Here is a 25,872-nt window from a genome sequence, read left to right as displayed (position 1 = left end):
AAGTCTGTCTTGGTGCACCCTCAGGCAGAATGACCCATCCGTTCCTAATGTTGTTTGGCCTGTTTCACACAAAAGCATTACTATCAGTGGATTACACACACTGTCTGTGTGTGTGTGTGTGTGTGTGTGTGTGTGTGTGTGTGTGTGTGTGTGTGTGTGTGTGTGTGGGAGGGGGGTAGCAGCCGTGTCACGGAAACTCTCCACTGAACATCTGACTCCATTAGACACACTCCCATTCACTCACAGTTCTTACTCACCTTTCAGAATCACTCCAAGGCCTGTTTCAGACTGTCTAGTCCGGAAAGGGTTAAATGACCAGTGGCTGCTCAGCCACTGTGTCTGTGTGAAATATCAAAGGCTAAGACCCACAGAGCATCTTACTTTGATGAATTTGTGATTTCTTTTCCCTGACATTATGCAGTCAAGTACAGTCTCTGTTAGGGCTGTCACTGTTACTCAGTTAGCAGTTTAATTGAATGATAAAAAAAATCTGTGATTCAAATTGCGACTGTTTTCTATGAAGTGAGCTCCAGGCCAGTTTTTTAGAACATGAACATTACTGTTTGTAGTGTGCAAGACTGCCAGTTATGCACGATTTCCTTTATTTTTACACCTACTCCTTTTTCTCGAGCATCACCTTGCCCCTTGGAACTGAATTACATGGGGTACTGTTTAAAATCTTCCCTTACAAGATACGACAACCTTCAAACAAAAAGAACTTTACTTCATTAACAGGCAGTGCTCTGTAGGCAGTGCTGCCAGTCTGCAATGATGGCAGAGGAGTTTAAAGTTCAGCAACCTCTCTGCTGGGATTCGCAAGCTTCTTGCTTGAATTTTCCCATTAGACATTACATGGAGCAGCAGTTACATTCAGGCACCTCAGGTATCAGAACTGTTGCACCATATAAGGTGAAGCGGGAAATTTAGCTAGCTGGCTAGCTACCAAACACATCTACCAAACTACAAGCAATTTTTTGTGCTTGTTTTGAAGAAAAGGACTATAATACATTGAAATGATTAAGATAAAACTGTGGTTATTGTAATTTTTTAAAAGAGAAAATACTGGTTTCTTTGATCACTTGCACAGCCATCTTGTCTGCCTGTCTTTTTTCTTTTTCATTGGCTGTGTTTACATGCAAAGATTTTGCCAATCTGATTGAAGACATTCCAATTACAGATTCAGACTGAGGTGTTTATATGTTCACTCTATTCAACAATTTGATGAAAAATCTTCGTTTACATGTTCACTACAAGTATTCCGAAGCAAAATGATGTGCATGCGTGGAGTAGAGTTTAGAGTAAACGTTCTCCCACCACGTTGAACCTTCTAAACTTTTGCAACTGCCGGTTTATGAGTTCTCTGCTTTTGCTGTGACACAAATGCACATGCGCAAAATGTACTTGCATGTTCCAATTGGAATGTAATCGAATTCAGGCGTTTACACAGCTATGATTCTTCTATTTAATGGATTATTTAAAGGTTTACCCACCTCGTTCAATTGGACAGAATTTGTATTCCAAAGGACCTCTATTGGACTAGACTATTCCGATTGAGGTGTTTACATTTTGATGGCGCCATTAGTCAGATTAACGGATTATTAGGCTGATTGTAAATGTGGCTATTGGGGTGTGCCTCTGAAAACCCTACTTCTAGGAGTGAGCAGGCAAAACAAAGTGGTTAGGCAAGGGGTAAAATGGGATCGGGCCTTAGTTGTGGTTGTGTTGTGATTTACATGGCACATGGATGTTTGATGGCTTTGGATTGGTCTAACTTGTCTACAGATAGTTCACAAACTCCATGTCCAGCTTAAATATGCCCACTTAAAAATTGTCAAGACTTTGTTGTTGGTAATGTTGGCTATAATAAAAATTGTTCTCAAATTGTGATTCTGACATAGAATAATCAGTTTCAGCCATAGATCCATGATGGGAATATGATAGAGTGATCATTAATGATAGTTCAGCTGTTTGTGGTCAGTGTGCAGAGGGTTCATTCTCACTGTGACAAAATCTGTGCTCGCTGCACAGTTAATGCTGATAAAGTCTTGTTTGATAACCTCCTGCCGCTCAGGGTCAGAGGGTTAGTTACGGGTCAGCGGGCAGTAAACTGTGTGTGTTCAGTCTGTAGTTATGGTAAGTGTGTAAAGCCGCATTGTATTAGGATTATCTCGGGTTACGGCTGTTGCTCTTGCCTCGGCCAGTCAGCTGCTATACACATTTACACATATGCACACCTTCGCCTTATCACTGTAACTGTGTGTGTGTGTGTGTGTGTGTGAGAGAGAGAGAGAGAGAGAGAGAGAGGGAGGGAAGGAAGGAGAGAGGGAAGGAGGGAAGGAGGGAGGGAGGGAGGAAGTCCAGCTCTGGTTTAATTGCTAAAGAAATAAATGTGATGAATGTGCCAGAGAGAGAAAGCAGCAGTGTTTCATTTGAGCAGAGCTGATCCTTCAAACACTGATAATCAGCTCCTAGGCTGACTCCCTGTGATAGAGACAGAGAGAAGAACTAGCAGAGGTAAACAACTCTCTCTATCCCTCCCTCTCTCTCCCTTTCTTTCTTTCTCTCTCTCCCTCTTTCTCTCTCTCTACCTCTTTTTCTCTCTTTCTTTCTTGCTTTCTCCTTCTTTCTCTTTTTCTCTCCCTCCTTCTTTCATTCTTTCCCTCCTTCTCTCTCATACTCTTTCTCCTCCCTGTCTCTCTTTATTACTCACTCTCTTTTTCTTTCTCCTTGGTATTATTTTTATTTTCTCCCCCACTCTTTACCTCTTTTCCTGTCCTTCGCTTCCTGCTCTTTTTCTCAATTGCTCTATTTCTCTGCTTTTATTTTTGCCTCTCTTTTTGTTCTGTTCTGTCGTTCTATATCACTCACTCTCTCTCTCTCTCTCTCTCTCTCTCTCTCTCTCTCTCTCTCTCTCTCTCTCTCTCTCTCTCTCTCTCTCTCTCCCTCTCCCTCTTTGTGTTGTAGGCTGTGCCAGTACTGAAGTTGTCACATGGAGACATACAGTATCAGTCAAGATTCTGGTCACATTTAGTTATGAAGAGCTTTATCTTTTTTATAATATTTGTGAAGATGTGATTTTAACAAGTAGATTAAAGCAGACCCTTCTTCACCTTGATGCAACTTTACACACTTTCGAATCTCTCATACAGCCTCAGGAGGAGCTACCTCAGAAGTTCCACAAAAATGTATACGCTCAGACACAGGCATCAGATTCACTGTTTATGTTGGTCTATACTGAAGCCTTTAGATCAGTGGCCGCCAGCTTTAATTCTGGAAATTTCATCTCCAATACAGTCTGTCACACCTCGTTCAGGTAATCAGTCTTTAGCTGGACCAGGTGTGGTGGGTCATGGTTAGAGCTCAGGTCTGCAGGAGCAGACCTGCTAACCCCAAAAATGTCTCAGAAACTTTGAATCAGGTGCTGAATCAGAATGCACATCCCCAGTCAAAATCTTTGGCTCATAATGTGTCAAGATGTTGTTTCCACAGTTTTTATTAGGTGGACAGAAAAAGGGGCCACACACACTCTGATTAGGAAAATCAAAGGGAGAACACACCTCCTGGCTGTCATTACTCTATAAACTGCCCTCCTCCCATCTTGATTCTGACTCCTACTGAGCAGCACACACGCACACAGTACTGTTAGCCAGCAATTACAGAGAGAGAGAGAGAGAGAGAAAGAGAGAGAGAGAGAGAGAGAGAGAGAGAGAGAGAATGCGATGGGTAATTAGTAAACAGCAGGAAGCATTAAAGCTGTGATTAGTAATGGCTATGGAACCATTCACAGAAATAAATAGCATGTCTGGGGGGTAGAGAGAGAGAGAGAGAGACAGAAAGAAAGAGGGAGCATGGGAAGAGAGGGAGAAAGAGAGAGAAAGAAGAAAAGATGAGCGACTGAAAGCACAGGAGAGAGAGAGTGGCTTTTCCAAGCAGAGTAATGTGTGGCATGTCTGCGATGGCACTGAGGTGATAAGCACATAAAGGCAGCTTTCACTGATGTTCAGGTGGGTCTTTCTGGAGCTGTTACAGGCTGTGTTCAGTGTGGAGGTTGTGTTTGGGTCATCGTTGCTATATTTGCAAGTCCTTGACTTGGACATTGTTATTTTTTGTAGTTTTTTCTAGGAAGAAGTTTAAAGGGGGATTCCACCAATTTCTCAAAATGTCTGCATAATTCAATGGCTGAGATGTAAGCAAAGTCATTCAGAGAGGTTTGATGTACAATGCTTCATTGTAGAGAAACTTACCGACTTTATAGTGGTGGTGATGAGAACCCGTGGTGATGGGATCACAAACGTCTACTGGACAAATATACCCATTTTATAAGACATAAAGAAAAAAATGACATGTCTTCAGAGCTTTTATATGTCATTGCTGTCCAAAGAAAAACAAGAAGCTCCAAAATAGAAACTTTACAGGAAAAGGAACACTTTTACCTTTTCAGTGTAATTCATTGTAAAGAGATTTTATTATAAGTGATTTTAGGACATTTGGTCCTTCTATTTTCACACACATTTAAATGACAGCTGGTGTGTTGAAATGATGTAGAAAAATAAAAATCAACAAAAAAAGGCATGCATGGTTTTCTTTGGACAGCGACGATGCATTGTTAATTATGGTAAAGTAGTGGAAAAAGTTAGAAAATTTGTTTTCTTTGAGGACTCTTGTATCTCTTTATCTCTCTATGATGAATGGGTGAAAAAAGTACATTTTAGGCCAAATCCTTCTCAAGATGAATGTAAATCACTGTCTTGAGCATCATGCAGCATATTCACATCAATTTCATGCCACTCCTTTCTAGAACGGACTGTTTCAGTCAAACTATTCTATATGAACTGGTTTTCATAAAGAATATTTAAGTAGCAGTGTTAAGTATTAATTAGCATGTAGTCTTTATATGCTTTTTGTCTTTAAATTTGAAATGTTCTTCACATACATATCATTTACTAAAATGGCTCTTTAAAGAACCATTAAAAGTTTTTAAATTTTTATTTATTTAATTTTTTTAAGGAACCAAAATTTACTTGCCATCAATCGATTATTTTTAACAGCTCTACAGAGATCCACCAATCTTATCTCTCTCTATACTGATTCTGATATCTTAACTCAGGGTCCCAGCCCATACTGTGTACTGATCCGATACCAGTGCTCTGTTAAGGTGTTTCATCCTAGCAAAGTGCATAAATATAAGTATACAGTAGAGATTAAAGTACTGTAAGCATACAGTCATTCAGCAACATTATTTGTAAGATTATGCAATAAAAAATGTTTTTAATCGATCTAAATGGTTTATAAAACTGTTACAACTGTAATAAAAACCTAGGTACCACCAGTGTTGTTGCCTGGCAGTAGAGGATATTAAACTCTGAATACTTACTGGTGCTGCTCCCTCAGGTCCTCAACAGCAGCAGTAGAGCTCTACTGAGGCTCTGAGCTCTGACACATTCCCCTAGGCTTTGGAAGTTGCTACAGTGGAGCAACAGCTGGCCAGAGCCACACATCTCCCTCATGGGAGCAGATACAGACAAGAGCATGACTCTCTCTCTCTCTCTCTCTCTCTCTCTCTCTCTCTCTCTCTCTCTCTATATATATATATATATATATATATATATATATACTATTATATTAAATTATAATGTGTGTGTGTGTATATAATATATATGCATTGTTCTTGCACTTAAAATTTTCCCCTGATATCCACTTCTAGCATTAGATTTTTGTATGTCTACAAAAAACAATCATAATAAATTTTACATGACAAAACACTTGTGTCACTGTTCCTTTATGACTGTTAGGTGTAAGTGAGATTTGTTCTGACTGTTCCTCATTCAGAAAGCAATCTGCATTGAAACAGTTTATAACTTCAGCATGAACTGGTGGAGCTAAAGTGCTGTAGGCTGGATAGGTGAATTTATGTAAATGCTGAGTTAAGTAAACTCAAAACAGGCTGGCTTTGCAGCTTAGTTTCCATATATGGACTGAGGAATGACTGATGTGTTTTGAAACTTTGACATAGTACATTGAGAAATTGCAGTTTTCCGTGATATGGGTCCTTTAACATATTAAATAGCTGTTTATTTATATAGCAAAACTGACAAAAGTGCTATCTTGGGAATAATGCCCAACCACACACAATTTATCCCCAAAGTGATGTCAGCCGCACTCATGAGCACTTAAACCTTTTGGGCCAAAAGTGTCTATACAGCGATAAGTAGCAAACTGAAACTTATTAAATAATGAACAATTTTGTTATTTCTTTTCTTATTTTTTTGAGTGCCTTGCTATCCCTGTGCTGCTGTAGCACTGTGACTGTCCCTGCTGTGGGACTAATAAAGGATTATCTTATCTTATTTTATCTTGTCTGAACCATGCTCTGTACACAATTGCAGTATTTTGTAGCAAATGTTGCCAGATTGGATATTTACAAAATGTTTGGAGACAATCCCTTTAAACTAATGATTTCAGGTTGAAATTTACAGTTGCTACATAACATTGAGTTTCCAGTTTAAAAAGCTACACTGCCTTCCTCGACTGTGTTGTTGTTGCTAATCAGAATAAGGCAGGTTGGAAACAACATCCAGTCTGACATCATGCTAATATTCAAACAATTAGATCTGCTGAAAAGCAACTGTGAGAGAATGTGAATTTCTAAAGAAGGCAGGGTGTCCTCAAATGTTTAATGGACAGTGTATACATTGAGCAAATGATGCAGCTCAGTAACCTGCATTTTCAGACACCTGTCACCTAAAGGAAGGCACTCTTTCAGATACTGCTTTCACTAAAAATAATACTGGATGTTTAGCGACGCTCTCCAGCTGTAGATCACACACTGTTGTCATCAGCGTTCCTGATGTGGATAATTACAGTAAACTGAAGAGAGATGGTAGAACACAAAGCAGGCGTGTCTGTGTTGTGTAGTCCATCAGCGCGTCAGTCATTAGTGCCTTTCGCTTTCACCAAATGACAAGGAGAAGCGAGGGATGATGAGAGGAGGACAGGAGGAGACAAAGACAGAGAAGAAAGAATGGGTTTGATTAAAGAGAAGCTTTCGCTCACGCTGCCTGTACGTTCCTGGGAGAGGGCAGAGAGGTTGGCTCTTCTCTTTATTCATCCACACTCGCCTTGCTCTTTCATCTCGCCTTGTGTTTCACTCCTCTTATGTATCGCTTTCTGTTTCTCTCTATTCATGTACATTACACAGGATAATCACGGCTTTGTTTGTTGATGCATGTCTCATTTGTAGGGCTTTACAATTAATTGCACATTAATCAAAAGTACAGTTTTGTTGATAACAGAAGGCCATAATTCAAGCCCTTCATCAAGCAGCAGTATATTCTCAACATTGCTGTCAGTAATTTTAAATCAGAGGAAAGGCTGTTGGATGCTCTTAGCTGCAGTATTACTATTAAGCATCAGGGATGAGTCATTGTGATAGCACTTATAGTAATTGCCATTATTGTTACTAAAGTCCATATTTTCGCTGCTGATGTGTCTTGTTATGAATCCAAGTCACTGGGTGTTTGGTCATGATTTTATTATTAGCTCTAATATGCAGACATGTCTCTAGAGTAGAACCCAAGCCTAAACGACTGAGAACATAAACTGTAATGATGGCCTTTTTAAGAGCAGTGATTTCATGGAGTATTGTTTGAAGACTGTCTCTGATTTGAATTTGGGTCCACCCTTTTCCATGTTTCTGTATCGCTTTTATTTGAATATTTCAGTGCTGTGCACAGGTGCATTGCTTTAAGCTTACAGCCCCTTGGTTAAAACCTTTATCTAAGTGCTCTGAACACATGGCTGCCATCTTTTCATGTCCTCTTTAAGCTAATCACATATAGCGTAGTGTCTTTAAGTGGAAGCAGTTTTCTTTGTGTAGTTAAATGGACAAAAAGATTCATTACCCAAAAGGTAATGGATTCCTGGAAAGCATCATGTTAATTATTAACAACAACTAAATGAATACAGTTTTGGTCTTAGGAGAGGTTTTCATGTACTGGGCTAAATCAGTGTGACTAATCACAATTGTTAGAGCTTGTGAACATTACTGAATGCGTAATGGACACATTTGATTGGCATGTAATTGTTATAGAGGTTGAAACAACATACAGGCCTTGTGTGATTCCTTCATGACTATTTGTTCATAATGTCTCTCTGTTTTGCTGCATTAGTTGTTAATCTCTACTTTTAAAAATCTACACACACACACACAAACACACACACACACACACGTCTCTCTCTCTCCCTTTTATACTTGCTCTCTCCTTCTAGGTTTCATGTACTGTTTTCTACTCTTTTATATACTCTCTTTTATATATTCACTCTTTCTATCTCTCACACACATTTTCTCTCTCTCTCTCTTTATCCCTCTATTTTCTCATTCTCACCCTTTTTCCTACTGTTATGTAGAAACACACACACTCATGGTGAGGTTAATGAGCAGAAGGCAGGTGTGTTTGAGGCTCTCTCTGGTCTTAATGAACGCCGAGGGCAGCTCAGGTCCCAGCGGTCGCCCACGCATCACTGCTGTTCTGTCGCCATTAGGGACGTCTGTGAGCGTGTGTGTGTTCCTGTGTGCATGTTTCTCTGTAAGTGTGTGTGTATGTATCTGTTGGTGTAGTCTACAGAACAGGCTGACATGTCATCCATCATCCATTTTCCCCCGTTGCACTCCTGTTGGATTTCCATAAGCTGGTGTTGTTGAACAAGGCTGGCTGGATTTGCATGGGCTGCACTGTCTAATGAACAGGGCCGTCTGCAGCCAGGAGCAAAATGTAGGGCTACAGAAGCATCCTGCTGCTGCTGACTCAAAGCTCTGCACTGTCCACTATGAGAGAGAGAGAGAGAGAGAGAGAGAGAGTGAGAGAGTGAGAGCACCCACACTATTAAGCTAAAAGTGCACACCGCCAGCTCTAATTCAGGGTATGTACATTTATCTCAAGAAACCCTGTATTACAACCCTATTTATACATAGTCTGTCCATTTTACGGGACCCAAAGTAATCAGGCTATTGTTTCTTGTCCAGCTGTGCATTGTTTTGTTAAAGGCATCATTAGTTCATATATAAGAGTCTGATGTGGCATGTGGTATGACCAGTACAACCAGAACCAAAACATTAGATATGCCAAAATCTTCTGCTTGGCACTGTATTAAAACCTAGAGCCCACTAAATAACAGCCATGGCAAACAACCTGCAACCTGGATGACTGAAAAATACTCTGTGAGGAGCAAAAACCATTGAATAGATCAGGAACAGGATGTAGACATTAATATGTCAGTTTATTAAAATGAGAAAAACAAACCATCCTGATGTCAGAATGTTTAAGAAGAAGATGAAAACTACTTGTGAAACTAAAGAACAGAAAGACCAGCTTTGTAAAATGCCCATAAATGCCTTTAGAGGCCTGCGACAATGTCTGGTGGACAGATGAGGTGAAGATGAACCTGGACCAGAGCGATGGAAAGAGGAATAATGAGGGGCTGTTTATGATCTAACTCCAGCATCTCTTTGGTGGCATGAATGGCTGTCAGAGACACTAGTTAATTTGTCTGTATTGGTGATGTGACTGCTACTGATGGCATGGTAGCAGTGCAACGTAACTGCCACATAAGCAAGTATGGGGTTTTCCAAGGCTAAAAAATTAACATGCTCTTGACTGATCAAGTCATCAGATCTGACCTTCGTGCTGCATTACACCTACTGAAGAACAGGCTGAAGGTAAAAACCCCTTCCTCAGAGCAAGCACAAGCTGAAAAATAGCTATGTTACAGTCTTGATAATGTCAGTGAAGTGCAAACTGCAAGATTATATTAATTTGTCCAGTTAATATTGGGTTCCTGAAACTAGAGGCTGTGATTCCTGTGTGATCCACTGGTCATAGCTTTAATTTAGTCCTTGAATTAGAGATGATGTGCTGTGCTTTAACCTAGTCAATGTTTCAGTTCAAATCCAGTTCGTCCAGATCCACGTCCAGAGAAGAAATGATAACAATTCTGCCCATGACCGATTACTTGCAGGCTATGCCGTATTTATGTTTCAGGAAAGATCAGAGCATTTGGTATATCTTTGTGGTGTGTGTGTGTGTGTGTGCGCGTGTGCGTGCTACTCAGTAATCCCCTGATTCTCTGCTTGTGTTCAATGATAAGAGTTTAAAAAGCCACAGGCCCCAGTCCTGCCAGGTCAGAGATTAAAGCTGTCTATCTCACCCCATCACTCATCTGTGTGGGTGTGGGGTGTGTATATGTGTGTTTGAGGGAGTGAGAGAGAGCGGGAAAAAAATGTCTGAGGTGTTAAGCGTTCCTAACTTCCTCTTGAAGCCATTAACGTGCTGACATGTTAAACAAGCAGGACAGGCTCATTGTGATTTTTACACATTCTTTCTGCCTCTCTTGCTCTCTCATGTTCCCTTTCTGTCACTCTCTCTCTTTCTTTCTCTCTATTTTTGTATCTGTCTTTCGTTGTCTCTGTCCATGCTTGTAGACCATGACACACCAATGAGCCCGAAGTCATAATAGTGACTACACTGTAAGGTGGACGAATACATTATACTGTGTGGTTGCTGTCTGACTGTCTGTCTCAGCATGACCCTCAGGGCTTTTTTTGGTAAATGAAAGGCAGTGTACTTTGGCAGTTATAGGCTGCAGTTTGAGTAGCTGGTGTATGAAGTTAGAAATAACAACAGCAACAGTTCAGTGTACAGGAGTGCAGTGAAATTTTACAAAATGTCTATATAAATAAGTTGTTAAGTTTTAAAAAAGTAATTCAGAGTGATTTGATGTAAAGTGATTAATTCCAGAGAAACTTAAGGAGTGAGAAACAGTAGTGCTGATAGGATCCATATGTTTTAAGACGTTTTCATGCCTCTATACCCTTCATCACGCAAAGCTACTATATAAAACGGTTACGGATATGCTGCGTGATATCTGAGATACTGTTTTTCGCAGAAAATAAAGTGGCTGTAATTGTGTTATTGACATTGTGAACTCTGGTCTCAAACACCACCATTATAAGGAGTCATGTCAAAACACCCCAGATTGCTTTGTTTAGGTCTTAGTGATCTAATAACGCAGATTTTTGAATTTCCCTTTGACTCACTTATATGTAGCAGTGTTTGTGTTTCGACTACTTAATAGCTTTGTAATCCAGAGGACTCGGTGACGCTTGGTGGGAAACTATACACAGAACAAAAGTTATCAGTTTGGGAACATTTTGCCTGCACTGTCAGAAAAAAAGATACTGTACAGGTATATTTTTGATCATCAAGGTACAAACAATGAAAAATATAACAATGAATAAATATAGCCTCAAAGGTGCATCAATGGTCTCAGGTTTTTCCCCAAGGGAAAAGTGTGTATTTGTACCCTTTTATAACCTAATGAACTAAAACAGAACAATACAATAAGAAGGCTGCAGTCAGGACAAGGTGTATGGAGTCAGTGCCACTTAACATATATAACTACAAAGGTACAAAGGAATGTGGCATAATTATGATCCCTAGCTAAGGGTACTGAAGACATGCCCCTGAGGGTACTACCCCAGTGACTGTGTGGTACCTTTTTTTCCAGAGAGTGTTCCACAGGGTGCGGTGTGGGGCAATTTTCTAATGCTCCCTTCATTTTTCCCATATTGAAAAATTGCCTGGATCCCCCCGGACCCCCTGGACCCTTATTTGGACGTTTTACTGACTACAAAATGACAGCCTGACCTCAGAGGTCTGTAGCTGGTCTAAACATGATGCTGTACTTTTTACACATTTGAAAATGCTTTTGCCTTCAGTTCCTCAAAAGTTACATCATTCATGTATGTTACCATTCATGTTTATGTGCTAGGGGGGCTGCACATGTCTGTACCAGCCTTCTTCTTTCTCCTCTCTGTGTCTCTTTTCATGCTGGACTGCATTGAAATGTGTTTGAGGGGGTCAGGAGGGAAGACCTTTGACCTGTGAAGTGGATCGGTAGGATGTCCCTGTCTGTGCTTGCGGTATCTCTCAATGGCTGAAGAGTTGCCTGGGGCAACAAGGGCTTTAGGAGGGTGTGCCCCATGACTTCAGAGCAGTTGCTAGACAGAGAATGAGAGAGGGTGGTGGAGGGGGAAGGGAGAGAAATGAAGACCATGTGACTCCACAGCAGCTGTTAGATTGAGAGAGAGAGAGAGATAGAGTGAGTGTGTGTGTGTGTGTGTGTGTGTGTGTGTGTGTGTGTGTGTGTGTGTGTGTGTGTGTGTTTGGCCACAGGGAGTGAAGGAGTGTGAGTTGCTGTGGTGCTTCATTAGATAAGCTCTACACAGCACCCATGAGCGGAGAGATAGAGCCGAAAGAGAGGGAGAAGATCAAATGAGGAGCATTGAGTATGGTGATTCTGTTTTAAATAAAAGAGTAGAACATGCTGAACTGGGAGGACACAGTGAGCTGGATGTTATATGAGGAGAACTGCAGTTCATTCTCTGTGGAATAGACTGCTGGGTAGGAATCATTTTATTTTGTATTTGAGTTTAATTGCATTTGTTCATGGAGCCTGGTGTGCTGATCATGCAGTGTGTGTTTATATTTGGCTGTATGTACTGCCTTTACTTTTTGCATTAACTCATTGAAGTTCAATTTGATTCGCAATGCTTGGTTCATAGTTTGGTATTTTGAACAATATTTGAATGAAGAAAAATGATGAATATAGTCATTTTGTTGCACAACTTGCTAAAGACACTGGGGCTGTTAAGCAGGAGGAATGCTAGAGCAAAGTGTGGATCGGTGCTCATTATTTGCAATTTTTGGTGTGTATATAATGCAGTTGTATTAGATTTACATTTTACATTTACAGCACTTAGCAGATGGTCTTATCCAGAGCGACTTACAAGAAGTGCTTTGTGTACTAGAGAAAGTATCTTTGCTAGTTACCAATATGTTAGAGAAAAAGACAGTCCTGAGCTCAGATACTGCTGGAAACAAAAGTCACTGTAGGTACCCAGAAAAAAGGAACAGAGCTGAACACAGAACTCTGTGCCATGCAGTGCCATGCAATACAATACAATAAACTACAATACACAGTGCAATAAAATGAAATATGATATATAAGTGCAGCACAATATTAGATGGCATAATTAACATAATGGCCATTCTTCATGATGCATCATTACATCTCCATATGTCACATTTTTGCATTGCAATATCAGAATCAGAATCAAGCTTTATTGGCCAGGTATGCTACGCATACAAGGAATTTGGTTTTGGTTACAGGAGTTCATAGTGCACAGTATCAGACAGACATTCACATATAGGGAAAAGATAAAATAAATACAAAATAAAATAAAATAAAACCTGCATTCCTACCTAACTCACTCAGACACACACAAACACACACGCACACATACACACACACACACACACACACACACACACACACACACACACACACACACACACACACACACACAGCCATACCTGTAAATCTTACATTGTGCAAAGTATGAGTCTAATCACATTGTGATGCATCATTATACCCCTAGTCTTGAAACAAGCAAAATTTTAAAGGATTTCCCTTAAATAAATCACTTAAAACAAGTAAAAAACAAAAAGAAGTTGAATAAACCTATACTATTTGTACAGTGACCTCATAATGAGTAATATTACATATAGTGAGTAGATTTCTGTAGTAGTAGATGTGTTCACCTGCCAAATACCTTTTTTCACAGTGTTTATCTGAAGCCCCCTTTTCTAGCAATGTCGTATGAGTATGTATCTCCCACTCCCTCTGCAGTTCTCTCTGCTTTACCTGTGCGTGTGGTTGTTTCTGAGCAGGGTTCCAGTGTCTGTGTCAGTGTGAGTGGTGTGTTTGAATTTGTGATGCAGATTTGAGCTGTAATGAGCTTTCTCTTGAGGGGAGTCACTAACGCTGCTAATTTCATTACTAATTTGCTCTTTGCTGTTCAGTATGAGGGCAAAGGGTGAAGAAGAGGTTACTGTGATAAAGCTGACAATGAGTGTGTGAGGGAGCAGTAATGACTATTATGAGATATATGCTGTGTTCTCTGATTATACCACAGAGTGTATACACACACACACACACACACACACACACACACACACACGTTTCATGCTCCATTGATCTGAATTGATTTAAATGTCTACATCATTTACACATACATAAAAAATATTACATCAACACAGCTATGGGCAAGAGTAAGTATATACCATGACACCAAAAAGTATTTGAACGCTTCTGCTGTGCATGTATTGTATTGAGTTATGTCAAATGTATTGAGTTCAAGTGGCATTTTAAACAGACACCTTCCAACACTGTTAGTTTCTATTTGGTAAAGTAATCTTTCCAAATTGCGGTGTGTTTCAGATTTGCAGTCATTTGAGCAGTTTCTTTGCAGGCTTCTGCAGATTTTGGTCATGATGCCATGAACACACACTTTAAAGTTTGTGCCTTTAGGACTCTCAGTGCAGTCTGATTGGAATTCCTCTCTAGGCTTTGTGCATTCTCATTATGTTCAGCATGTTATGAAGTAACCAAAAAAGCTTCATTAAAGTTTGGTAATGGTTAAAATGTCCACATGTTTTTGGGCACATTGTAACTGAAATCAGTGATAGAGTTCAGTTCACTGTCATGATAATGTTATGTGAATGCTGTGGTGCTGTTTCCATCCCCCATTGCTATGTCCACCAGACTGAGGAAGTGTTGCTATAGGTTTATAGATGGAAACATGCTATTGATTTCCTCTGGAGGTGTAGCATAATCCAGTTCCTGATTGATTGTGTGCGGTAAAGAGTTTCTATTATCTCTCCATTAACTTGGTCAGCGGACTGAGGAGGGATGTGATTTCAGATCTTCTGTACATGCACATTTTTACGTAGTCAGGTACAGGAAGATTAACCATAGGCAAACAGACAATAGTGGTAGTAATTCTTGTGGTTCTAACATTTTAAATTATTTATGTCTGTAAAATGTGTGTGTGTGTGTGTGACACTCATCTTTGGCACCCACACACACTCTCATTTAAATGTTAGCTTTAGTTAATCCTTGTTTTTGGAATGCAAATATTAATGCAAATAATCACATTTAAATCTTCTCTCTCTCCTCCCTTCTCTTCCGTCCCCTCCAGGCATGAGCCATGAGCCAAAGTCGCCATCGTTAGGGATGATCTCCACGGCAACCCGCACCACGGCGACCGTCAGCCCCCTCACTGCCTCCCCCATCAATGGAGTAGTGGTGGCCAATGGGAGCCCAGTGTCTCAGTCTGCTCACTCCGGATTTGCTGCTGCTCTCCGCAAACTGGCCAAACAGGCAGAGGAGCCGAGAGGTGGGTGTGTCCTCTGAGTCTTCTTTTCTTCTTTTCCTTTCATCTGTGCCTCTTTCCACTCTTCTTTACATACTACATGCTTTCTGCCCGACTTAAAGTTACTTCTCATATCACAAGAGTAGATCATACAGGTTTCCACCTTTTACATACTTGTCTGTTTGTCATTGCTGGCCCTCCAATTATTTACTTGCCATCACTGTTGGTCTTTTCCTTCTGCTGTAATGTGACAGTTTTAGAGGTTTTGTGAGTTTTTTTTTTTTTCTAGATTTTGAAATTTTGTTAGAGGCACAGTGTTATATTTTCCCACTATCAGTTCATTCATCCATCCATCTGCTTTTTTTTCCTCGTCTGATTTTTTTTTCCTCCACCACTCTTCTCATTATATTCTTCTCTATCAGTGTTATTGTGTATTTTCAATTATTTTACAAACATTCATCTGTCCTTTTATCACCCATTCATCTGCATCCATCCCTTTTCCTTCCCTCTCCTCTTCACTCTGCCTTTCTCTACTGTCCACTCATTAAATGTTTCAGATGTTTGGTTTCACTTCTTGTTCAGCAGTTTTGTCCTTCATTCTATCCAGAATCTTAATTTAGAGTTTATCTTGAGCTCTGCGAGACCCTGAGTAATGTAGAATGATTATTTTCTATCTTCCACCCTGCAAATCTTTGGAGGCTCGCTCTCTCTCCCTCCCTACCCCCCCTCTCTCTCTCTCCCTCTCCCCCTCCCTCTCCCTCACTCCCTCCCTCCAAACTGCAAAGGTTTTGGGTTGTGGTAGGAAGGAGAATGTCATTCAGGTTTGACACACGTGCACACATCTATACATGCTCTTATGTTGATCTGCTGCTGGTGGTCAGATCATACTGAATTGATTTGAATAATATTTGCATGCAGATTTGCTGAGTTTCAGATGGCTGGCACGTTATTGGGAGACCCATCTGTCTGTGTGATTGTGTTCAAGTCACAGCCAGAGACGGACACATGGACATACACTCACACACGCACACTTATACACACCCACACACACATATATGCACTCTTTGCTTTTTAATGATATGTTTCAGTATCATAGCTTCAGTGAGGTTCGCCTTGAGTCTGTAAGCTATTGCTCTTGCTGTAAATGATGGCTTTTACAAAAACTTCAGACACTAGCAGCAGATGAAAGGGATCAGGCCTGGTAGAAGGAGATGGATCAGCTGATCATGTGGTTTAGGGTGTTTTTGACCATGGTGGCCACTGAAAATGTGGTGGTACTTTCATCAGTGCCTCAGCCTGTGTTAATGTTAAACTAGCTCTGCTCCAAGGCCCAGCACTCTGATTATTCTGGCGTGTGATCTGGTACAGAAATACAGAACTGATGATGAGGTTATTAATACTGTCGCTTTTTGTCAGGGAAACTAACCTTTGTAAATTGGATCCTCTCTCCGAATGAAACACAGTCTGTTTGCTGTTTTTTTTTTTCCCTTCAAATCCCTGGGCCAACATTCAGTGGCCACCTCTCCCTCCTTTTACAGTTATCAGTTTTTCTTTTTCTTTCACTATTAAAGTCACAACTATGATAATAATCATACAGGTGTAAGATGTTGTGGCACAACAACCACCCCGCCCCTCCTCCACCCACAGTTTGCACTGATTGTCACAAGCAGTTTTATTAAAGATCGAGGAATCTCCTGATTATTTTGAAAATTGTTCTAATAATTTGAGTTTTTAAAAAAAGCTGAACAATAAAAATGAACCGAATAATAACAAACCCCTGCCTGATGCCAAGCCTTTCGAAGATTTCAGCACATTTTATTTAATTTGAAATAATGTTTTTGAAATAATATAGTGAATTAAATAGTATTTATGTATAGGGTTAGGCTAAGAAGCCTTTTAAAATACTTTATTAAAAATACTAGTAAACACAATGTAACATAAAATTAGAGCTTGCATATCAGTATCGATGGGTGCAGATATTGAGCTGATATTAGCAGAAAAGGCTGGACTAAACATTGGAGGAAAAAAATAGTAATTGGATTTATTACACTGTGTGGTGTGATGTGATCTTAGCTGTGCATTTCTTCTGCTACTGTAAGTAGTGCTTCAAATACAAATTAAATTAAAATGGATTATTTTAAAGCTTAGAAGTCTTTAAAGAAAGGGTACTGGATTAGTAGCTATTTAAATATCAATACAGGAAAAGAAGAAGTGCTATCTTGCCATCTCTAAAAATGTATATAAATGAGTCTGCTCTATAAAACTGGCTCTGTATCTGACTGTAGAATATTTAGAATATGCATTACTACTATACAAATTGACAACAAAGGAACATCAGTTGTGTTTTGTTGATGAATCACAGCATCCCTAAATTCTACACTGCACTCTCCATGTCTACGTCTTTAAAGCCACTATGTAATTATCATTGCATTGTTATTATAAATTTTATTTTGTGTGAGTAGCTGTTCGTGTCTATATTCTGCGTTGTCTAGGCACTGTTAGTTTCTTGTTAGTCTCTTGGCTTTGATTGGAGGAGAGAGACGAGAACGAGGGACACAGAGTGTATTGAGTGGTCCGGCTCTTTTTAGCAGAGAGATACAGTCATGTCTCTGCAACTGAATCAATCTGATTTATCTTCACTAATTGTCATCAGCCCCCACTGCTTACTGAAGCATATAATGTCTGTCTGTCTCTCTCCCTCTGCTGGGTCTCTCTCTCTCTCTCTCTCTCTCTGCTGGCCTGCTGCTCTGCAAGCCTGTCTCTGTGTTGTCTATGTGTGTGCTAGAGCTACAGGATATGGAAAAAAATACTATATTGTATAGTTGGTTAAACCATTGAGACCATTGTGAAAATGCTTTAATGCTTTGCATTCTTGTCTAATATAAAGTACATTTTTGTATTAATATCAACAAAAGCCATTTCAGTGAAAAGTAGAATATTTGAAATGCTTGTAACTATATTTTAAATTAAGTATATGTCATAAATTCTTTTGCCGTTGAGTGTGCTAAACACACTTGTCTTGTTTAATGAGAATTATACACATTTTTCTAAATTTCAACATAAATCTTGCTGAGATGTAGTCATTCAAAGCATTTTGATGTAAAATGGTGTGTTGTAAATTAACTTAACAGATTTTGAATTTCTCCACTATGCAATTCTAACTCTAGAGTAGATCATTTCACATCAAACCACTCTGAATTACTTTATTTACATTTGAGCAACTTTTTGCAATTTTTAAAAATTATATAACTATCATTAAATAAGACATTAATATACTGAAAGATATATTGAAATTCCCCATTGTTACATCTTAACTATATTATCATGCAGAAAATTGGAAACATTTGTGTAATTTCCCTTTAATGCCATATTCATCAAAACACAACAGAAACGTCTGGATCATCAGTGAGGGGTCGCAGTGCTTTTAGCATATATTTACACATTGTAGCAAACTGTAAAATCAGCGTTGCAAAGGGCAGGATCATGATAATTAGTAATAAACGTTAATAAATGTGTGGATGCTGTATAAGCAGTACAGAGACAGTGATCAAGGAGTAGATGGTCAGGAGCCGGGTGGACTATAACTGTGTCTTAAAGGCCACAGAAGAATAGATTAAGTCAGATCTCCTGAGAGAAGAGCACGTTTTAAAATGATGAACAGAGGCTTAGTGTAACACACACACACACACACACACACACACCTACATATGTACTTCATACACATGAACAGACACTCAAGCTTACACAATTTAGCAGAGACATGCTTATGCACTCACACACACACACACACACACACACACACACACACACACACACACACACACACACTCTTATCACCTCTGTGCAAGACCAGGCACTCAGAGAGGGGTTGACCTACTTTGCTCCTTTTGTTGGGTGGCTTAGACAGATGCTGCGTAGCAGCGGTACACTTAGCGCGTATGTGTATGTGGAGCCCTGAAGCAGTACGAAAAAATAATTTCACACATGTACACATACTAGGGGAGGGCGATATGGCTTATATGTAATATCATGATTCTTTAGCATGGTCTGTCTATTTGTATCATGATTAGGGAAGCAAATTTTGGCAAATTCTTTTGGCTGATAACCCACTGTCATTAGTAGTGATTAATCGTTTACCAACAAGCCTAAAATCAAGGATGCATCCTGTTAAAATAGTAAAACAGACACTTCAGGATCTAAATGCTGACTGGCTGAGCCATGTTTGAATCAGTAATGAAGCACTTCCTATATGCACCTTCAAGGCATCGGAGATGGACCATCACACAGTGCAAATATGTATTGTGGTCAGATGAATAATTATTTTTATCATTAATTATTGTCATTATTATTCCAGGTCTTTAGATGCCATGTGCTCCAGACTAATGGCAAAAAGGACCATCTATACGGTTACCAGCAAGTACAAAAGCCAGGCTCTGTCATGTTATGGGGTTGTGTCAGTGCTTTTGGCAAAAGTAACTTGCATTTCTGTGACGGCACCATTAATGCTGAAAAGTACATTGAGATTTTGGAGTAACATATGCTGCCTTGACAATGACATCTTTTCTACGGACGCCTGTGCATATTTCAAAAAGATTCAAAAATGCAAAACCACATTCTGCACACATTATAAAGGGAGCAATGATGACTGTGGAAGAAGAGGGTGCAGGTGCTGGAGTGGCCTGCCTGCAGTCCTGACCTGGCTGCTGGTGGAGAATGTGAGTGACAGTGAAAACCCTGCACTTATTAATACTTGTTTGCAGGAAGAATGGGACAAAATTACACCTGAAACACTTCATCACTTGTTGTTTTTAGTTGCTAAACATCTTTTAAGTGTTGTGAAAAGTGGCAACACTATGAAGTGGTAAATGCCTTACTCTCCCAATTTTTAAAAATATTTTGCAAGCATCAAAATTACAATAAACGTCAAATAATGTGGCATTGTATTAAGCCAGGTGTGTAATATATGAAATAAATAGCCTGACACCACATTAAACATACCCTACATTAGGATTCAAGGGCTGACTACTGTAATGTTGATCATTGTATGAGCATATACTAAAAAGTTGAATGTATAATAACAGGAATGTGTAATAATGCACTACAGAAAGTTCAATATAAGTTCTAAAGTTTTATTTTTCACTCATTACTAGCTAGTTTAAGTGAACATGAAAGCCATGACTGAGGCTACTTTGGGCTCTCTGTAGCTCAGTAGCTCTGGAAAGAATCTTTGGGCTCTCTATAATTTTGGCCATGTGTGATTTCCTCACACTGTCATGTGTCACACTTTCTCTCTGGACAAAATAGTTGTCTGTCTTATTGTTTGTGATTGTTGTAGTTGTACTGTTATCATCTTGAACACTGCTCCTGAACACAACTATTTTAGCAGGGCATTTTTTAATAGGCCTAACTAGCACAGCCAGTCTCCCATTGAGCTCTCATGTTTACACTTGTAAACATGATATTCTTCAATTTGAATGATAAACCAACCTATTCAGATAGGAGCTGTTTATTGGAAATGAAATGAAATGATGCTGACCTATTTTGACTGATGACATTGGTCAAACAGTCATATTTATTTTATTAGTTAAAATAATTTAAATCACTTTACATCCCTTATCATGACATCTAGTTTTTTTCTGAAGTTTGATTACTTGAAGCAGACACACAAGACCCAATGCATGTGATCAGTGTTCAGTAAGTACTCATGATATGCTCAGAAAAGCATATTGTGATGTAACTTTTCATAATAAAGGTAAATATTGTATTGTCCACCAGCACATATGCACAGCAGAAAAAATGTCCAGTGTTGAATTTACTTAGAGTTCAACTGGACACTGTAGGTGTTCATACAGTTATTGATCATTTTGTTCACGTGCGTGTTCACACACAGCTTTCAGCGTGTTGTATGCGACCTCCTGTCATGCTTGACTTTTGGGCTGTTTTCCAGGAATGTGTAAGGCGTGTGTGTGTGGTTAGAAAGGAGTCAAGAGATTAGTACATGCGCACACACTCACACACGCGTACACCCCCCTGCTACAGGTTTTCTTTAATAAGAGTAAAAATGAAGCAGATCAGTGTGAGAAGGTGAGAAGAGTGTGTGTTTGTGTATGAATCGGAGTGTGCATGTGTTTACCGCAGGGAGATTATAATCACTGTTTGTTTCTTTATCTTTGTAAACTGGCATCTGATCTGACACTGAGACGAGGGCTTTGATAGTGAGGAAGTTGGCAGCCATAGACGTGATGATGCATGTACACTTTATCTGACAGGCTGCCTGCTCTTTCTGGCAAACACACACACACACACACACACACACACACACACGCAATCTCTCCTATCTCCCCTCTCCCCTCATCTTTTATCTCTACATTTCCATTACTCTCTTTTTGTTCTGTTTTTGAAAGGTTCTTCATCTCTGTAGCTGTTTACTGAGCATCCAGAGGATTTATCATCTCACTGGTAGACAGTAGTTATAAAGCAGTGAGAGAATATCTTTAGCTTGGAAGACTTGATGATGCCTCAATGTTGATTGGCTGTATTTAAACAGCTATATTCCCTCTGAAATGTAGAATAGTCATAGAATTGCATAGACTCTTAACAGTGCTTGGCTTGTGTGTAAAGTTCTGGGTAAAACCTGCAATCGGTGTAGAACATTCATGTGATGTAGAGGTTCTTACTTTGAAAAGGTTCCCTGCTCACACATCTCATTTACAACAGTAGTTATTCAAGAAACTGTTCATTGATGGGTTCTATAGGGGACCAAATGTTGTTCTTCTGTGCCATTGCTCCTTTTGGCTTTTGTGTTTGTAAGAGTGTACACAGAACCATATACAATATCCCATTTGTTCTGTCCCTTTCAGGGTAGAACTGTGCTGTAGGTCTACATTCATTAGTGTCAGGAGGTTTGTTATTGTTCATGTTAGAGTTGTTTTAATACTGGATGATTAAATGATTTGTAATGAACTTATTTACTTATTTTCTTATTCTGTGTCTCTCAGGCCCCGCTTCCATCAGTGGTGAATCTTCACCAGTTTCCTCCCCAGCCACCAATCACAGCTCTCCAGCAGGCACGCCTAAGCGGGGTCCTCTTGCTCCACCCCCTGGGGCCCACAGTGTGTCCAGCACCCCACCAGTGGTCACCATCGCACCAACCAAAACAGTTAACGGCCTGTGGAGGAGTGAGGGGAGACAGGTGAGGCGGAGCTTCCATGTGTACAATATGAAATTGTCAATAATAGGAAAAACATTCTGATAAAAGTCCCAAAACAGTGGCCAAAGAAATGACTGTGGTGTTGAAGGAAGCTGTTAACTTATGGATGAGTAGATGCAGAAAAGGCCTTTCTCTTTGTGTGCGTGTGTGTGCGTGTGTGTGTGTCTGTGTTTTTGTGTGTGTGTGGATGGGTAAGATCTCTGAGAGGTCAGAGAAAGCACAGTCTTCCATCATCAATCTACATCCACCCTCTCAGCCATTACAGAAATGTACCCAGAGTCCATCAAACTGTCTGAGCTATCCAAACACACTTAATCTCACTCTTCCCCGTTTTCCTCTCTCTTTCCCAATGAATCTCTCTTTCTCTGTATCTCTTGCTCTCTCTTGCTTCCGTCTCTCATTCTCTTCCTCTGTTGCATGTTCACTCGCTTTCCCTCTCTCTCTCTCTCTCTCTCTCTCTCTTTCTCTCTCTCTCTCTCTCTCTCTTTCTCTCTCTCCCTCCCTCTCTCCATCTCCCTCTCCATCTCTCTCTGTCGCTCTCTCTCTTCCCTCTGTCTTTCTCATTTTATCTCTCTCTTTATCTCTCTGTATTCTTCCATCTCTTTTCTGTCTCCTGTCTTATTTAACGTATTTAATCTCTACTTGTCTCTTCTCATGGACATCTCTCTCCTCATTTAAAATAGGGCTGTAAAGAGATGATATGCTTCTGCTAAGACGGACTCGGACTCATTATGTTTTCATCCCTCTCATTTCATCTCTTCCTCCAATTCCTCCTCTCTGCCTTTGGTGTCTCCTGCTCACTTCCTCTGCATTGTTAGCATAAGGACATTCATGGGACTATAAAGGGAAGTGAGTCAGAAGCTAGGTATTGTGTGTGTGGTGTGTGTGTTTCTTTTCAATTTTCAAGACAAAATGTAAAAAAAAATGACAATAACAGGACTAGCAAACATTGTAAAGTGCTTTTTTTTAACAAAAGCTGTATCTTTCTTTGTTTTTTTTTTAACTGAGAAAAGGTTTAAATTTAGGATTAGGCTTAAAAAATGAATAACATATAGGTACTTGAATATATGAAATATTTATATATATATATATAAATGTAGAGGTGAGCATCAGAATGGAGAAGAAAGGTGATTTAAGTGACTTGAACGTGGCGTGGTTGTTGGTGCCAGACGGGCTGGTCTGAGTATTTCAGAAACTGCTGATCTCCTGGGATTTTCATGCACAACCATCTCTAGGGTTTACAGAGAATGGTCCGAAAAAGAGAAAATATCCAGTGAACGGAATATAATATAATTTTATTGTAAGTACATTTTTTTTTTGGTTTCTGTTTATTGTAAAATTTGCCACTATGAAAACAGCAGTTGGTAGTTTCTTATGCCAGAAAAGATAAAAAAAACAAACAAAAGAAAAATGTAATTATGAAGTTACTCAAAGCAAAATGGACATGTTGTTACCTGTAGGTACTTACATAAAATATGTATAGAGTGAAGCTTTAGGGGTTTTTATTTATTTATTTTTTTTAAATTTAATTTTATTTTTTATACGTAACTTGAAAATGCCAGTGGCCATTAACATTGAGGCAAAATTTCACATGTCAGACCACCAAGAGACACAGTCCAAAATGATGTAGAATAAGATCTTTGGCGATGTGAGATCTTTTTCCCCAACAACAACGACTATATACGATACATATGGGACATATGCATAACCTCTTGTCCTGATATTGTATAAAAACAAACCTGTTTGTATGTGTAGATGAACTGGCCTTTTGTTCCTCCTGGGTTAACTGTAGTTCAAAAGGGGTATTATAAGAAGGAATAGGGCACTCTGTGGGTTTTCTGCTGTTTTGTCTTCTGTGTATGTGTGTATGAGTTTGATGGGTTTGTTTGTTCAGTGCTTGATCTCTGTGTGCCTGTGTGAGCCTATTTGGCCATGCAGTCACTGGGGGAGCACTTTAGACAATGCCCACTTCCCCCGGATCAAACTGGCCTTTCTCCACACACACAAAGAGCCCTCTGTACTGCTGCCCAGAGGAGGTGGAGGGAAGGAGCCGCTCTGTTGGCTGTGCAGCCGCCTTTAAAGCAGGGCTCTTCTCTTCCGCCCTGGGCCTGACCACACACACACACACACACACACACACACACACACATACTCACACTGGTACTGTTGATCTGCCTCAATACAGAGGCACGCTGTAGTCATCATTAGAAAGTCTGCTTTGAATCACATTTTCATGATAAAGACATTATGCAAAATGTACAGTGATTTGCATCCACCCACTGACTGTTCCGAGCATTTTCTGTCTGTGTCACTTTTGTTTTCTTGTTGCAATGTTGAAGGGCGTGGACAGGGATACAGTGCAGTCCATAGGTAATTGGACATGGGGACAGTTGTTGTTTTGGCTTTGGCTACTCTAGGATATTGAATTTAAAATAAAACTGTGACAATAAGGCTAAAGTGCAAAATGTCAACTTTAATTTGAATTTTTATTCAAATAAAAATGTAATTTGGTATTTTTATCTGCATAGGGTTGACCTAAGAATGTAAACATATAACCTCTTTTCATTTCGGAGGTAGGAGTAATATGGCTCAACACAGTGTCATCACATCATTAGTTCATGCATAAGACAGAGGATCTAAGGTCTATGCTGGATTCTAACCTCTTGTCAGTCTGTCACTGGAGTCTCTCACTGTTGTCTCTCAATATGATGAGCAAAGAAGTGCTTGTGCATGTAAAGCAGGCCATCAGAATAAATCAGTCAGAGGTATTGCCAAAATAGACAATAGCAATGGTTTGCAACTTTTTAAAGAAGCAAGTGCACACCAGTGAACTAAGCAGTCTGGATTCTAGAGCGTGTGTCATGTCAAATCCAGTGTGCTGGAGCGTAGAGCCAAAACAAGAATTTTCAAGTTTCCAGTTACTTATAGGCTGTGCTGTACATTAATGAAGATGAGAGGTTTGGGTATAACATTCACTCTTATTCCTTGCTTCCTGTGCGTTGCTTGTAGGCTGAAGCAGGGCTGAGAGGACCTGGACGTGAACGTGTGGCCTCAGATCCCCCTGCTCCCCCTCCTCCCACCACCCACGAGAAGAGCCCTGCCTCCCTTCCTCCTCACCTCATAGGGGCGCCCTTCCCTTTTGGTCTGAGCACCAATGCAGTAATGCAGGACCCTCGTCTGCAAGCACTAAAGTAAGTACAACACATGCTTACGACATACAACATGACATTGTTTAAAAGCTACCTAAATGCTTCTTGGCTAGGACAGACAGTTCTAAACACTGTTTAAAATATTATTATTCTTCTGTCTAAAAGACAGAAGATGTTCTATATATGTTTATATGTAGAGCATAACTTTAAAGTTGTCCTTTAAAGAACCTTTTTAAGCAAGT

At 39.8% G+C, this 25,872-nt stretch overlaps 1 protein-coding gene across 5 annotated transcripts in view; it reads left to right on the top strand.

The window, feature by feature from the left end:
• Positions 1–25,872, top strand: part of LOC108428793 (genetic suppressor element 1-like) — a 60,754-nt gene that overhangs the window by 18,064 nt on the left and 16,818 nt on the right. For 3 of the 5 annotated variants that reach the window (XM_017700079.2, XM_017700080.2, XM_037542627.1), the window contains exons 2-4: positions 15,098–15,295; positions 22,270–22,463; positions 25,491–25,672. In XM_017700079.2, coding sequence (XP_017555568.1) covers positions 15,098–15,295; positions 22,270–22,463; positions 25,491–25,672 — 574 coding nt within the window. Of the gene's footprint in view, positions 1–12,300; positions 12,459–15,097; positions 15,296–22,269; positions 22,464–25,490; positions 25,673–25,872 lie in introns of those variants that run through there. The other 2 variants (XM_037542628.1, XM_017700078.2) reach the window with 2 other exon arrangements.

This window comes from Pygocentrus nattereri, chromosome 11 (genome assembly GCF_015220715.1).
Source record: "Pygocentrus nattereri isolate fPygNat1 chromosome 11, fPygNat1.pri, whole genome shotgun sequence".
Classification (NCBI taxonomy): Eukaryota; Metazoa; Chordata; class Actinopteri; order Characiformes; family Serrasalmidae; genus Pygocentrus; species Pygocentrus nattereri.
The sequence above is the reverse complement of the archived record's forward strand: the minus strand, read 5'-3'. Positions and strand labels throughout refer to the sequence as shown.